The sequence below is a fragment of the Myotis myotis genome, unplaced genomic scaffold, assembly GCF_014108235.1.
Source record: "Myotis myotis isolate mMyoMyo1 unplaced genomic scaffold, mMyoMyo1.p scaffold_m19_p_6, whole genome shotgun sequence".
Classification (NCBI taxonomy): Eukaryota; Metazoa; Chordata; class Mammalia; order Chiroptera; family Vespertilionidae; genus Myotis; species Myotis myotis.
Genome location: NW_023416368.1, coordinates 87,240,897 through 87,255,817, shown reverse-complemented (window position 1 = coordinate 87,255,817; position 14,921 = coordinate 87,240,897). Strand labels below are relative to the sequence as shown.

The following is a 14,921-nucleotide window of genomic DNA, read 5'->3' as shown; positions in this document are numbered from 1 at the left end:
CTGCGAGCGCAAGTAAAGCCAAACAGGCAAACTGGTGTGCGGCGGCGGTGCCTCGGCCGCTTTTTCCAGGCCGCTCTCCGTCATCGGCGCCCCCTGCAAGGAAGTTTTTCGCCTTCGGAGCCTCCGCCCTGAAGAAGCAGGTAGCGCGCCGGTACGGGAGGGCGCGGCAGTGGCCACCTGCGCTTGCGCACCAGGGCGCGGGGTGGACCTGCGCCTGCGCGGCGCAGCGCTGCAGGGACCGTTGGCTCATTTGCATGTCCCCGCCTCGCGCGGCGGCGGCGGCGGCGGCGGGGGCGGCGGCGAAGGTGGTGGCTGAATCTCAGGCATCGGCGGGGGCGACTCCGCACTCGGTGGGCTCGGGGTGAGGCCCGGCCCCGCGCGTTGTCGGTGGGTGGGTCCCGGGGGCTCGGGGCTCGGGCTCGGCCCCAAGCGGGCCCCGTGTCCCCGCGATTGCGCCGCGGGCTCGGCCCTCGGGCTGCACGACGGCCGCGTCCCGGACGGGTCGGCCTGGTGGGGCGGTCTGCGGCCTCTGGGGCCCGAGGCCCCCTTTTCTTCGACCTCGGAGGCCGGGAGCAGGCGGACCGCACCCGAAAGGATTCATTCGTTTCCTCGCTCATTCATTCCACCCGAGCCCGAAGCGGCCTTTCGCGTGAGGCGATCACGGAGGCAGGGCGCTGTCTACGGCCCTTGGCCATTTTTAATGGGTTCAGTCCCTGCAGCAACCCCCATCATTGGCTGCCCCATCATTGATCCGTAGATGGTCAAATCGGAGGTATAGAAAGGTTAGATCGCTTGATTTGGTCCCGGGCCGCCTGGCCCGAAGACCCTTCCCTTCGCCAGTAGGAGAACAAGGGGCGCCCTAGGAAAAAGGACTAAAGGATGGAAAAGGAGGCGATGGTTACAAGGAAGACTTGCAAGGCAGGCGCAGGCTTGGGTCTTGGGTTGGAGGTTTCAACCCAAGTTGGAAGAGATGTCTTGGTGGTTAAGGACGGGCCACCCCGGGATTCCTCCGTGTTGCTTCTTGGCCTTTTTCTATTTAGTCTTCAGGCTTTGTCCCCACTGCTAGTGTTGCCTGCCAGGTTGCAGCCCTGGATGGTTGACCTTGGCTGAGTCACTTAGCTCAAGGCTCCCCTTTCCTCTTCTGGTTGATGTCATTCATAACAGGACCCACTTCATTGGGTTGTTGCAAGTAAATGAGGTCATGGGAGTTCCTTCCCTACAACTGTCACCAGCTCATTGTTACTAGTCAGGGGTTCCTGGAGGGTCGTTGGCTCTGTTTGGAAAACGGGAACAGCCACATCTTTCCTAACTGCCATGTGAGAGGGTTATGCTCCCACTCCCCTGCACTGTTACCCTCAGTTATGCGTGTTGCTTCTCCAAGTCCTCCAGCAACCCCAGGAGATGAGGACTTTTTTTCATAGAGCTTTCCAAGGATTCTGAGGAAATGGTCTTAGAGAAACAAAATCACTTGTCCAAGATCACCATGCTTGTCTTGCTCCTTTTTAGTCAACACACGCCTGTGAGCTTCCTGAGAGCAGAGGCCCCTAGAAATAATCGGACCTTTCTCTGAAGTACCTTGCTGGATTATGGTTACTGCCTCCTTACTTTGAAGATTAGGTGAAATAAAGAGCCGGCTCTCTGAGCATTCGTTGTCATTCTTAGTGTCTTTTTCCCTCTATTACAGGTCAGAGAAACATGGCTACAAGGCGAATTGCACAGGAGACTTTTGATGCCGTGCTACAAGAAAAAGCTAACAGATATCACATGGACCCCAGTGGTGAAGCTGTAGGTGAAGCTCTCCAATTTAAAGCTCAAGGTAAATTAAAGTGCTTGATTGGGAACCGAGGGGGGCGGGTAATGAGGCATTTAGGGTCAGAGCAGGAGGATTTCAGTCCCTATATTCCTATTTGTTAAGGGGAAATGAAGTTTTCTCTGGATCTGCCTGTTAAATCACTATGTAGAAGAAGGTATTATCATTACCAGGAGCTTCTCCCCAGAAAGCCAACCTCACCTAAAGAAAGGTTGTTGAATCAATCTTCTGGCTCCACCCCCACCACCACTGCTCAGGTTTGAGCTCTTACCAGTTCTGGCTTGGATTACTTCAGTAATCTCCTACTGAACAGTCTCTCAGCTTCTGGCTTCATTCCCCTCAAATCTGTCCTGACTACAGATCTATTCACGCCACCCTTGCTGGGCCAAGGCCCTGCTTGGACTCTCGGGGCTTCCCACTTTGGGGTTACATCCTCAGATAAGTGCAGGAGCAGGGAGGTAACAGTGATGTGTGCAAGACTGAAGGGTGGTGTAAGGGGTTGTGGAGCTGCTGAGCATAGGCCCTGCCTGAAAATGTTTCCCTTTGGAAAATTTTGAAACACCATGCCAGCAGAATCAAAAACGGTGCCCACACGATGACAGGATGCCATGGAGGTCCCTCACTACCACGCACAAGGTTCCCAACCCTTACTCTTTGCCTTGGGCTTTGTGTTTCAGTGATACTGTGCCACCTCTCTGTGCTTTGAATCCCTCCTCATCCCAGCTCTGCCTGGTTGATTCCCTCCGGCATGCCTTCTTCAGGAAGCCCCAGCAGGACTTGAGGTTGATTTGGTTGCCGTTCCCGGCCCCAAATACACTGTGTGCTCACTCCTCTGTTATGGGCTGGCCTCCTCCAGGCCTCATCGCTGGGCCTGTGCTGTTTGTTGCTGCACCAGCCCCTGAGCCAGCCTTGGCATGGAGGAGGGTTAGCATTGGTTGAGTGAGTCTTAAGTGCTTGCAGTAGGGATAACTGTTGTTACATGCTTTGGACCTGGAGAAACCATTTGATGGAGTTTTCAAAAATTATATGAGTAGTGCACAGAAACATAGCTGTTATAAAAGATTGGAAGACTTGAGAAATGGTTAAGAGTAACATGTAAAAGTCTTTTTAGCTCCTTTCTTAACTATATTTGCAGTAGTCTATGCATCCTTCAATTTTTTTTTAGCAATATGTAATCCAGAATACTTATGTGTTTATATATATACACACAGAGACATATACCTATATGTACTTATATATACATGTATATGTATATAGGGTGCCCCCAAAAATATATACATACACTTTGTATAATTATAAAGGCAGTGTGTATTAAAATACATTTCATTTTTGAAATTGAGCTATCAGCTGATTTTGTCATATTTTTGGGGGACACACTATATACAGAGACATAAATCTTGGTATCTTTATCTAGAGACTCAAACACCAAAACATACATTGTTACCTCAAGAAAGTTTGGGGAGCCCTAGCTGGTTTAGCTCAGTGGATAGAGCATCAGCCTGTGGACTGAAGGTTCCTGGGTTCGATTCCCGGTCAAGGGCACATGCCCGGGTTGTAAGCTTGATCCCCAGTAGGGGGTGTGCAGGAAGCAGCCAACCCTTGATTCTCTCTCATCATGGATATTTCTCTCTCTCTCTCTCTCTCTCTCTCTCTCTCTCTCTCTCTCTCTCCCCTTCTCCCTCTCCCTTCCATTCTGAAATCAATAAAAATATATTTAAAAAATAAATTAAAAAAAGAGAGTTTGGGGAGGGGTGAACTAGTAACCAAGCAGGTTGCTAGATGGTTCTGGAACCATCTCTTTGTCACAGAGCTGCATGGTTCATCAGTTGGACTTTCTCTGTCCCTGTTCTTCTCTGCACTTTTTCAATGCCTTGGTTTATAAGGCATCAGAAAATCCTGTTGTACAGAAACCAGCCACCACTCTACCTCTAATGCTACCTCCCTCACCACATCATCAGTAGTCATTAATACCTACATCATCCCAGTGGACTCCTTGCTGGAACATCGACATTCACTTTCTTCCCTTTTGGTCTATTGCCTTCACAATAGCCCATGAGATCATTCCTTTGCTCTGAGCCCGTCTGTGGCTTTCCATCTTACTCAGACTATTCCAGCATCCCTTTGAGGGCCAGGCTTGATCTAGTACCTTCCTTCCATCTTTATTTCCCTAAATTTGCTGTATGTTAGAATCATCTGGTGACTTTTTAAAAACCCTGATGTCCAGGTCACACCCCCAAGCTAGTTAGTTAATTAAATCAGGATGCCTGGGGGTCCCAAAGGGACTCCAATATGCAACAGAGTTTGGGAGCTTCCTTCTTACCACTTTGCCCTTCGTTCCCTCTGGTATATTCATTCCCTGCTGGTCATACATCAGGGATTTGTCCCTACACTCCCTCTGCCTAGAAGGCTCCCCCACAGTGTGGTCCCTCATGCCAGGCCTCCCGGTATATTGTTAACTTCAGTGCCTAAAGCAGTGCCCACACACAGTAGGTGCTCGGTAAGTACTGCTGACCAAATAAACTTGGATTTCTATAAAGATGTGGCTTCCTTTGGTTTCACCCCATTACTACCTCATGGCATCTCTCTCTCCCTTTTCTTTTCATTTGACTTTTGACTATCAGGTAATAGATTCTGATTTAAAAGTTAGAAAGAGCCTGGCCAGCGTGGCTCAGTGGTTGAGCGTTGACCTATGAACCAGGATGTCACGGTTCAATTCCCGGTCAGGGCACATGCCCAGGTTGCAGTCTCGATTCCTGGTGTAGGGCGTGCAGGAGGCAGCCAATCAATGATTCTCTCTCATCATTGATGTTTTTTTCTCTCCCTCTCCCTTTCTCTCTGAAATCAATAAACATATATTTTTTTAAAGTTAGAAAGGCACTCTGTACAAAGTCTCCCTGAGGCTCATAGTTTGCTTATGTTCCTACCTTCTTAGAGAGTTTCTTTGTACATGAATAAGCAAATGCAAATATGGCTTCCTATTTTCCTCATTTCTACACAGAGGGGAGAACAAAATCACATATTATTCAGTTCCCATTGTGGCCTCTCTTGATGGCTTGTTTAGCTTCTGCCTTTTCTCTTACCTGCTTTAGTCTCTGTTTTTTTCAGAGGATTCATTGGCCCAGTGGACCTTTCAGAGGGAGTATATCAGCCAGCTTTGGGTCATATGCTCAGCTTGTGGCCCAGTCTGCTGTAGTGGGTAGTGTCAGATGTGGCTTTTGCCTCGGTGACATTATGGGCCGAGAGTTCCTACTAGAAGGCAAGGAGGGTGGCAACCTCTAAAAAAACCTGTGTGCTTCATGATAGAGGTAGGCTCAGTGGATAGTGTCAGTCTGTGGACTGGTCAAGGGCACATGCCTGGGTTGCAGGCTCCATCCGCAGTAGGGGGTGTGCAGGAGGCAACCAATCAATGATTCTCTCTCATCATTGATGTTTCTATTTCTCTCTCCCTCTTCCTTCCTCTCCGAAATCAATAAAAATATATTTTTTAAAAATCCAGGTTATTTGAGGGCCAGACACCCTTCCTGAGTATAAAAAAAAGGGCTTGTAAACCAGATGCCTGCTGAGCAAGGGCAGGAGATCTGAGTGATTAAGGGGCACTGCTACTCAGCCTTGATGCAGTATCATCAAGATAGATGCAGGCCCAGTGCTTGTAGGTCTCTTTTTGAATAAAAAGTAGTAATTCCAGGTTTAAGGAAAACCACACACATTTTAAATAATGGCAACAAATAGGAATTTTTAAAATGCACTCAGGCAGCCCTGACTGGTTTGGCTCAGTAGATAGAGCATCGGCCTGCGGACTGAGGGGTCTCAGGTTCGATTCCGGTCAGGGGCATGTACCTTGGTTGCGGGTACATCCCCAGTAGGGGGTGTGCAGGAGGCAGCTGATCGGTGTTTCTCTCTCATGGATGTTTCTAACTCTCTATCCCTCTCCCTTCCTCTCTGTAAAAAAATAAATCAAATATATATTTTTTTAAAAATGCACTCAGGCAGATAAAGCACTTCAGCTGCTTGGTAGTCTATGGACTGTCCATTTGTACCTTCTGGTCTAAAGTACCTTTGTGTTTCCTTCTGGATTGTTTATTTCAGATCTTATAAGGACACTGCCAAGAGTCAGAGCAGATATGTATGATGACATTCACAGTGACAGCAGATACACTCTGAGCGGATCTGTGGCTCATTCTCGAGATGCTGGGAGAGAAGGCCTGAGAGGTGATGTATTTCCAGGACCTTCCTTCAGGTCAAACAACCCTTCTGTAAATGAAGACAACTACTTTCGCAAAGAATGTGGCCGGGATCTGGAATTTCCCCACCCTGATTCCCGAGATCAGGTCTTTAGCCACCGGAAATTGGGACATTTCCGTTCTCCAGACTGGAAATTTACACTCCGTGGCTCTTGGGAACAAGACCTTGGCCACCCAGTTTCTCAAGAATCGTCTTGGTCACAGGAGTATAATTTTGGTCCTTCTGCACTACTGGGAGACTTTGGGTCCTCCAGGCTGATTGAGAAAGAGTGTTTGGAGAAAGAGAGTCGGGATTATGACGTGGACCGTCCAGGGGAGGCAGACTCTGTGCTCAGGGCCAGTGGCCAAGTCCAGGGCAGAGGCCGAGGTCTAAACATCGTTGATCAGGAGGGTGCCCTCCTAGGAAAGGGGGAGTCTCAGGGCCTGCTTGCACCTAAAGGGGGGGTTGGGAAACTTGTCACACTGAGGAACGTGAGCACAAAAAAAGTACCCACTATAAACCGTATTACTCCCAAAACTCAGGGCACTAACCAAATCCAGAAAACCACCCCAAGTTCTGATGTGACCCTAGGTGCAAACCCAGGGACAGAAGATATCCAATTCCCCCCTCAGAAGATCCCTCTGGGGCTCAATCTAAAGGACATTCGTCTCCCAAGAAGAAAGATGAGTTTTGACCTCATAGATAAGTCTGATGTTTTTTCAAGATTTGGGATAGAAATAATCAAATGGGCAGGATTTCACACCATAAAAGATGATGTTAAATTTTCCCAGCTTTTCCAGACTCTCTTTGAACTTGAAACTGAAACCTGTGCTAAAATGCTTGCCTCATTTAAATGCTCCTTAAAACCAGAGCACAGAGATTTTTGCTTTTTTACTATCAAATTTTTAAAGCACTCTGCTTTGAAAACACCCAGAGTTGATAATGAGTTTTTAAACATGCTTTTAGACAAAGGTGCTGTGAAGACCAAAAATTGCTTTTTCGAAATCATAAAGCCCTTTGACAAGTACATAATGAGGCTTCAAGACCGGCTTCTAAAGAGTGTCACGCCCCTGCTCATGGCCTGCAATGCCTACGAGCTGAGTGTCAAAATGAAGACCCTTAGTAACCCCCTGGACTTGGCCGTTGCCCTAGAGACCACCAATTCTCTCTGCCGGAAGTCTTTAGCCCTTTTGGGACAGACGTTCTCCTTGGCCTCTTCTTTCCGGCAAGAGAAAATCTTAGAAGCCGTCGGCCTCCAAGATATAGCTCCCTCTCCTGCCGCATTTCCCAACTTTGAAGACTCCACTCTGTTTGGGAGAGAGTACATAGACCATCTGAAGGCCTGGCTGGTCAGCAGTGGGTGTCCACTCCAGGTCAAGAAAGCCGAACCTGCGCCAACTCAAGATGAGAAAATGGTTCCTCCTACCAAACCTGAAATTCAGGCCAGAGCTCTGAGTGGTTTAAGTGATGGTAAGGAAAGCGGCAAGTGTTTTTATTTGTTGTGATTTGTTTCTTTTTCATGGGTGGTGTTGTTGGTTTTTGTTTATATGGGTCTTGTTGGGGGGTTTTGTTTTTTTTTGTAATCCTTACCCGAGGATATTTTTTCCATTGATTTTTAGAGAGTGGAAGAGGGAGAGAGAGGGAGAGACACATCAATTGATTGCCTTCTGCACACACCGCTGGGGATGAACTTGCCAGGCATGTGCCCTTGACTGGAAATCAAACCTGCGATTCTTTGGTGCGCGGGCCAGTGCTCCAACCACTGAGCCAGACCAGGCACGGCTCATGGTGGGTGTTTTGTTTTTTGGGTTTTTTTTGGTAATATCTCTTATACTCTTTGAGATTTTACAAGAAGTTCTTTAGCCAACTGAAAACAAATCAGAATTTTAGCAGAAAACTTGCATTGGCTAGTATACATGTCTGTCTGCATTCGTTCCATGAGCATGTATGAGGAATCTTCAACTTACACAGTAGTCTTTAGACACTCCTTTGGGAATCTGATGAAAGCCACAGCCCTTACCATGAAAAATGCACATACAGCCCTTGCCAGTGTGCTCAGTGGTTATAGTGTCAGCCCGTGCAGCAAAGGGTCACAGGTTCGATTCCTGGTCAAGGACAGTATCTGGGTTTTTTTGGGTTTGCTCCCCACTCCCAGTCAGCAAGTGCAGAAGGCAACCAGTCAATGTATCTCTCACATCTATGTTTCTCTCCCCCCAAGACACATTTCCTCCTTTTCACACTCTCTGAAAAGCAATGGAGCCCTAGCCAGTTTGCCTCAGTGGATAGAGCATCAGCCTGCTGACCAAAGGGTCCCGGGTTCAGTTCCGGTCAAGGGCACGTACTTGGGTTGTAGGCTCCTCCCCAGCCCATGCCCTGGTCAGGCTCTTGCAGGAGGCAACTAATTGATGTGTTTCTCTCACATTGATGTTTCTTTCTGTCTTTCCCTCTCTCTTCCACTCTCCCTTTTAAAAAAAAAAAATCAATGGAAAATTATCCTCTGGTGAGGATTAACAAAAAGAAAAAGAAAAGAAAAGCAATGGAAAAAATATCCTCCGACCAGCCAGCGTGGCTCAGTGGTTGAGTGTCGACCCATGAAGCAGGAGGTCACGGTTCAATTCCCAGTCAGGGCACGTGCCTGGGTTTCGGGCTCGATCCCAGGGGGGAGCTTGCAGGAGGCAGCTAATCAATGATTTTTTTCATCATTGATGTTTCTATTTCTCCCTCTCCCTTACTTTCTGAAATCAATAAAAATATTTTTAAAAATATATCCTCGGGTGAAGTTTAACAAAAAGCACCACCAACATATATTTTTAACAATTTTACCTGCGTGTTCTGGAGGTTTCTACTATCCTGCAGCCAAGGTTAAAAAGCTCAGTTCAAACAGCACCACCACCACCACCCCGCCCCCCCTCAGGTATTCCTAGAAGGAGAAGGAAATGCTAGGCACTGTCTCTGAGAAGACCCCAGACTCCTGAAATCACCAAAATCAGCCCCTCCAATGCTGGGATTAAAGGGGATGTAGGAGAGGTCCCAGCCTGGGGAGTTAGGGAAGCCAAAGGGAGGCTGTATTTGAGCTGCATTGAGGGATGGACAACCTGGTTGATCCGGGTGACAGAGTCACCCACTCACTTTTCTAGACTGGCTAAAGGTTGACAGATCACTTAGGTACACCTGATGATCTGCAGTTAACAGCTGGTTTACTGGGGGCGGGGCGGGGGCAATAAGGAGGTAATAGACATGACTCACTGTTTGGTGTTCCTTGTCCCTACCCTACTCCTTAGCTCTCAGGATGACTGCTCTAAGCCTAAACCTCTGAGGGCTCAGGCACATAGGTAGTGGTCATGTCCTCTTTCCTCCTGACTTGGTTTTCCACTTCCATTGCCCCAACCCATTTGTTCCTCAATCTCTTCATTCCTCTATAGACTTGTGGAGCACCTACTGCACTGGCACTGGTAGGTCCCACCACAGGTGCTTGGCTACACCTACTCCCAGAAGCAGGCTCAGGGCCGAAACAGGCCCCCTTCCTCAGTACAGCCCCCAAGTGATGGAACAGAAATTCAGTGTAACAATAATACTGGAGGAAAAAGTCACCCGTAACTTAAAGTTGCTCACCACTGTTCCCTCGTGGTGCTGGTAGGCAGGTGGGTCTGCCGGTATAGTCCTGCTGTATTGAAAATACAGTGGGGCCTTGACTTACGAGTTTAGTTCGTTCCGTGACGGAGCTCGTAACTCAAATTACTCGTATGTCAAATCATAAAGTTAACAAGTGAGACACGTGATGCTGGGCTGATGTTGTGGCGTTCACTGGGACGTTCGCTGTACCAACTAGCAGTGGGGTATCTGAAGCTGGCTCGTAACCCGAATTTTAGCTCGCAACTCAAAGCAAAAAATTGGCCGAGAGATGGCTCGTATCTCGAAAAACTCGTTAGTCAAGACACTTGTAAGTCAAGGCCCCACTGTACTACCACCTACTCTTTGACAAGATTGTCAAAAGCCCTTCCTGTGTTCTTACAGCTCTCACTGCATCATGATATTAACATAAATTATCTCACCTTTCCCTTGATGTTGGACTCATGTTGCCTTTTACTACAGGCTTCTGAGGCTTAGCAGAGCTCGATCCCCTTGTAATTGGCATCTGGTAAGCCTTGGCTATCTGGACAGCTGGTGGACGCACCAGCACTGCCCCACCGCTGTTTTCATTACAGTATGTTAGAAACACTGGGATGACGTCTTTGGTTAATTTGTTCATTATTTCTATTTTAATTTTTATTTTTAAATCCTCCTTTAAAAGGATATAGTCTCAGGAGAAGGATTGCTGGGACCCACTTTCTGGCCCTTGCTATGGTCATTTTCTCTAGAGATGGTTGCAGTGACCAACTTACTGGCATTTGTTTCTGAAAGCTGCTGATTTAGAACTCTTAATTTTCTGTAAAATCATGTACAATTAGCAGTTCTATAAAATGAGAGCCAGTAACAAAAAGAAAGGAAAACAATTTCAAAAAGGAAATTCTTACAAAAACATACAGTTGCAAGATTGATTTATTCTGTGTAGGAGCTCCCACTGATGTTTAAAATAAACTCAAAGCTATAACTCAGACATAGGCAAGAACAGGACAATGCAGCCACTCCACAAAACAAACGAAAACCTCCAGTTCAGGGGTGGCTTTTATTGACTGAGTGAACAAGCAGTCCGTTCTGTCCTGTTAAAACTGGCAAATATCAGAAAACTACACAATCTTATTATTTGAGGACACACGTTCTCCTGTGTTACTGGTGACGTCGTAAATTATAGTCATATTGGAAGAAATTCACACTTTAAAGATGTTTTCATACATCAGCAAATATTTCTGTGATCACCTACTTTAGGGCCATTGACTTTTTTAATTGGGAAATTTTTCTTTGTAAATTTATATATGTATGTTTTCTGGTTACAGAACACATGTATGTTTATATTTTGTAGATAAAGCACAAAGAAAATGAAATCCTGATAAATCCACCACCCACAGATAACATGTTAACTTCCTGGGATATTTTCTTTTTCTGTGTCTCCATATTTATGTGTCTTTTCTTCCCTCCTTACTACTGGGAATCATAATTTAAACAAATGTCTTATATATTTTATACCAAAATACATGTTATCTCTTTATATTTTCCCTTAATATTGTGAACATTCAAGTTAAACGATACACAAGAAGTGGTATGGAGTGCTGCATACCATTTCCTTCTGTAGAACATATACATACGTTACTCTGTAGTGTTATTGTAAACCTGTAACTGTTTCTGCCCTGGTGGTTACGCTGTTACAGCTTTTGGGAGGATATTGTATATATTGGTTTCTAGAATAACACTCTGCTTTCCTCTTTTCAAAGCTGGTCTCTCATGAGTGGGAATTTCAGTTGCTAGTGCCTGCTTAGGCTCCATCCTAAGCCCCTGACTCTGTCCTGGTGTTCCCAGTCACCATGTGGTCCAGAGTTTCTCAGAAAAGCCCTTTTGTGTGTCCTAGCTGTCCCCCAGCGAGCAGATCACAAGGTGGTGGACATCATCAACCAGCTGGTCACACGTGTCGTTGGAGGCAGCCTGTCTCCTAAAGAGAGAGCTCTTCTCAAGGAGGACCCTGCTTACTGGTAGGTCTTTAAATATCAGCCCTCCGAATCCCTGCCGTAGAGCACACAGCAACATTTATGTCGCTCTGAAGGTGCCCAGAGCGAAGGGTAAGGTGTTTATTTTGAGCAGTGACGACCACTGAGAAGAACATTAGGGTGAATCAGGTTCACCAGGGTTCAAGCACCAGCCCTGCTGCAGACCTGCCCTGTGGCCCTCTCTCATTCAGTCTTGGAAGTCTGCATCCCTGCTGTGCTGGCTTAAGGGTGAGCTGCGATATACGTGCAAAGAATGAGTGTAAGATGAGGGATATGTCACAGCAGCTATTGGTGATTTATTGCTACTATTTGTTAAACTGTCTTCCTTTTGCCTTATTGCCTCTTCACATGAATAGAACTTTTTAAAATTAAAATGTTCATCATAAATACAATACTTTCTTATTAGAGTAAATGATATAGTTAAAAGGTCACTGAGCGCCCACCATTTCAGGAGTGTCACCTTCCAAAAATGGAGTCCAGGAGCAATGCCTGTCGTGTGCTGGCAGCAAAATGCTTCCATGGCTCCAGGGTAACTGGTTTGTGTAGCTAAGCCTCCAGGAGCTATGAGGTCCTTCATGGCTGCTGATGACAGAAATGGAGGAGGATTCTACCACCGCTCAAAGCTCCTGGTTGCCCTGCAGTCACTGGGCAAAATGGGTGACTTGGGACCAGCTCTGGATCCTTGGTGGAGCCGACTGGAACCTTCGACAGTAGAGAAGCCATCATGTAGAAAAGAGTTGCAGAGTGTATTTGCAGCAATGATGTGAGCATGCTGGTGTTTTAGCAATGTCCTGCTGTGCCTGTTTCGTTATATAGGTTTTTGTCTGATGACAGTAGTCTGGAGTATAACTATTACAAGCTGAAACTGGCAGAAGCACAGCGGATAAGCCAGACCTCGCCAGGAGTGGGTCAGAAGCCAATGGCTGCAGAGTGTGCAGTCCGGGCCATGCTGTACGCCCGGGCAGTCCAGAGCCTCAAGAAGAGGCTCCTCCCAGGGCGACGGCGGGGGCTGCTCCGAGCTCCAGGACTCCAGGGTTGGAAGGTGAGGAGAGCAACCACCGGGACCCAGACCCTCCTCTCCTCGGGCACCAGGCTGAAACACCACATCCGGCAAGCTCCAGGCTCCTTGCAGGGAAAGCCGCCCCAGCCAGATGGAAATGATGCTGCCAAGGACTGCCTACCAGACTCAGCCGGGCCCTCTCCTCAGGACCCGAGCTCAGAAGCTGCAGGCCCATCCCCCAAGCCAGCAGGAGCGGACGTATCCGAAGCCCCTCAGAGCTCCTCTCCCTGCTTGTCTGCTGACGGTGGGTGCTCACTCGTGTCTCCCTCTGAGCCCCAGTCCTAAATAGCCAGTCTCCAGGGGTCTCTGCAGAGTTGGGATGGCCTCAGTGGTCTGGGCAGTGGGCAGTGGACAGTAGCAATGGTGACCTGGCGAGGGTGGGTGTATGAGATGGTGCTTTCCCTCCTTTTGCTTCCTCAAGAGGGCAGCCTGAGAGCTCTGTTACACTCTTCCTGTCTGGAGGGTTACTGCCCAGTGACTGCTTCCCTACTGCTGACCATCAAGGTTATGCTGTGTGCCTGTGCCTGGGGCTTTGAACTCCTTGATCCATTTCTCTTTGTTCTTGCCCCGTTTACGTTCCATAGGGCCGCGCTGTTCTTATCCTGCCTCTTCTCCCTAGGACTCTATGTTCTCTCCTCAGCATTAGCTGACCTGCAGTTTCTTCTGAAGTCACCAACGTACCCCTTCTGTGTCTTCTAGCTGTTACTTTCTGCTTCTGCAACAGGCCTGCCCCTGACCAATGCTTCTCACTCAGCACTAGATGGAAACGTGCGGGAGGAGGGGTGGGGTGGAATCTACCCAAGTGCTGCTACAGAACAAGCAGCTCCAAACTGTGGCTTCACACAGGAGCTACCATAAGCCTAACCGGGCCCTCACATGTGTTTGTAGGCAGCGGCTGGTTGTCTGAGGCTGGTGAGGTGATCTGGGTGACTGGGATGTGCCTGTCATCCCCCAGCAGCCTGCTGGGGTGGTTCACCTGAGGTTGGTGTCAGGCCTCTGGGAGAGGCAGTGGAGGTGCTCGAGGCACCCGAGCCCAGGACTTCTGTCATACCTGTTGGCTAGCAGGAGTCTTGGGACCAGTCCCGGTTCAAGGGAGAGGAGAGTCCCCCTCTGCTGGACAGAGCTGCAGAGTCCCAGGGCAAAAGGCAAACATGCAGGAGGGGACATGAGGGACTGTCTTTATAATTAGTCTCCACAGCCCCATGATGTCTACACGGGAAGTGGCAGCTCTTACGCGTGACAGTTACTTTGTTTTGTAGTTGACTTGAAGACTATGGAGACTGCAGAGAAACTGGCCAAATTTGTTGCTCAGGTGGGACCAGAGATTGAACAATTCAGCATAGAAAACAGCACCGACAACCCTGACCTATGGTATGTACCCACCACACCCTTCTGGTTTGAGTGTATTCACCCCACAAATCTCCTGAGAGCCCAAAAGGTAGCCTGACAAACGCCTCAGGGGTCACACGGGATAAATTATGACTTCTGCTGAGCTCAGGGCTGGGAGGGAGGAGCATCTGTTCTGGGATATTGAGGGATGGGAAAAAGCTCCCCAGAGGGACATTTAAGCTGGATTCGAAGGCCAAATAGGAGTTTTCCAGGGCAAGAGAGAGAGCTCCCTGGGCAGAGGGGCAGTGTCCCCAGGACCTGAGCAGGGTCAGAACAATGGTGGAGTGAGGGAGGGTGCATCCTCACCCAAGGGCCTGAGGAGGAGGAGGGCACTGCCCCCTGGTCATACTGGCTGCTGTGGGCTGATGAGAATTTGCTGCTCATGGAGTGATAGTGGTCCCTGGTCTAAGTGTGGGCAACAAGCACTTCCATGCAGCGACAGCCTGGCACCCTCGGGCTTGGAGGTGCACCATTATCCTTCCCTTTTCTCAGACTCAGCACACACAGTCAGGGAGTAGCTCTGCCTCTGGGATACAGATTCTGTCCTTCAGGGTTCCTATTACTGAACCATAACCCTTTGGGCTCCCCTCAGAGCTAGTGGGGAGTGTATAGGGAGCAGGTAGGTTTCCTGCTGTGTACATTGTATCCTACAGTCTGCCGGGGCTCTGCCCTGCTCCAATGTGCTGCAGAGTTGTGCCTTAGTCTAATAAAGAATGCAGTTTAAAACTTCACATTAACTAGTGCATTTCTTGGACCCAGAGGTGACCGAGCATGCTCTTCTAGCTTGTTTTGGACCTTGACT

At 48.3% G+C, this 14,921-nt stretch overlaps 1 protein-coding gene across 8 annotated transcripts in view; it reads left to right on the top strand.

Annotated features, from left to right (window-relative positions):
• The first annotated feature begins 16 nt into the window (after window positions 1-16).
• SUGP2 (SURP and G-patch domain containing 2) overlaps window positions 17-14,921 on the top strand; it is a 34,613-nt gene continuing 19,708 nt past the window's right edge. For 6 of the 8 annotated variants that reach the window (XR_004968480.1, XM_036315547.1, XM_036315548.1 and 3 more), the window contains exons 1-6: window positions 268-361; window positions 1,685-1,816; window positions 5,897-7,501; window positions 11,535-11,655; window positions 12,487-12,974; window positions 13,990-14,101. Coding sequence is in view for 7 of the 8 variants with exons in the window: in XM_036315547.1 (XP_036171440.1) it covers window positions 1,696-1,816; window positions 5,897-7,501; window positions 11,535-11,655; window positions 12,487-12,974; window positions 13,990-14,101 (2,447 nt within the window). In the remaining variant the exon portion in view is untranslated. Of the gene's footprint in view, window positions 141-252; window positions 362-1,684; window positions 1,817-5,896; window positions 7,502-11,534; window positions 11,656-12,486; window positions 12,975-13,989; window positions 14,102-14,921 lie in introns of those variants that run through there. The other 2 variants (XM_036315543.1, XM_036315542.1) reach the window with 2 other exon arrangements.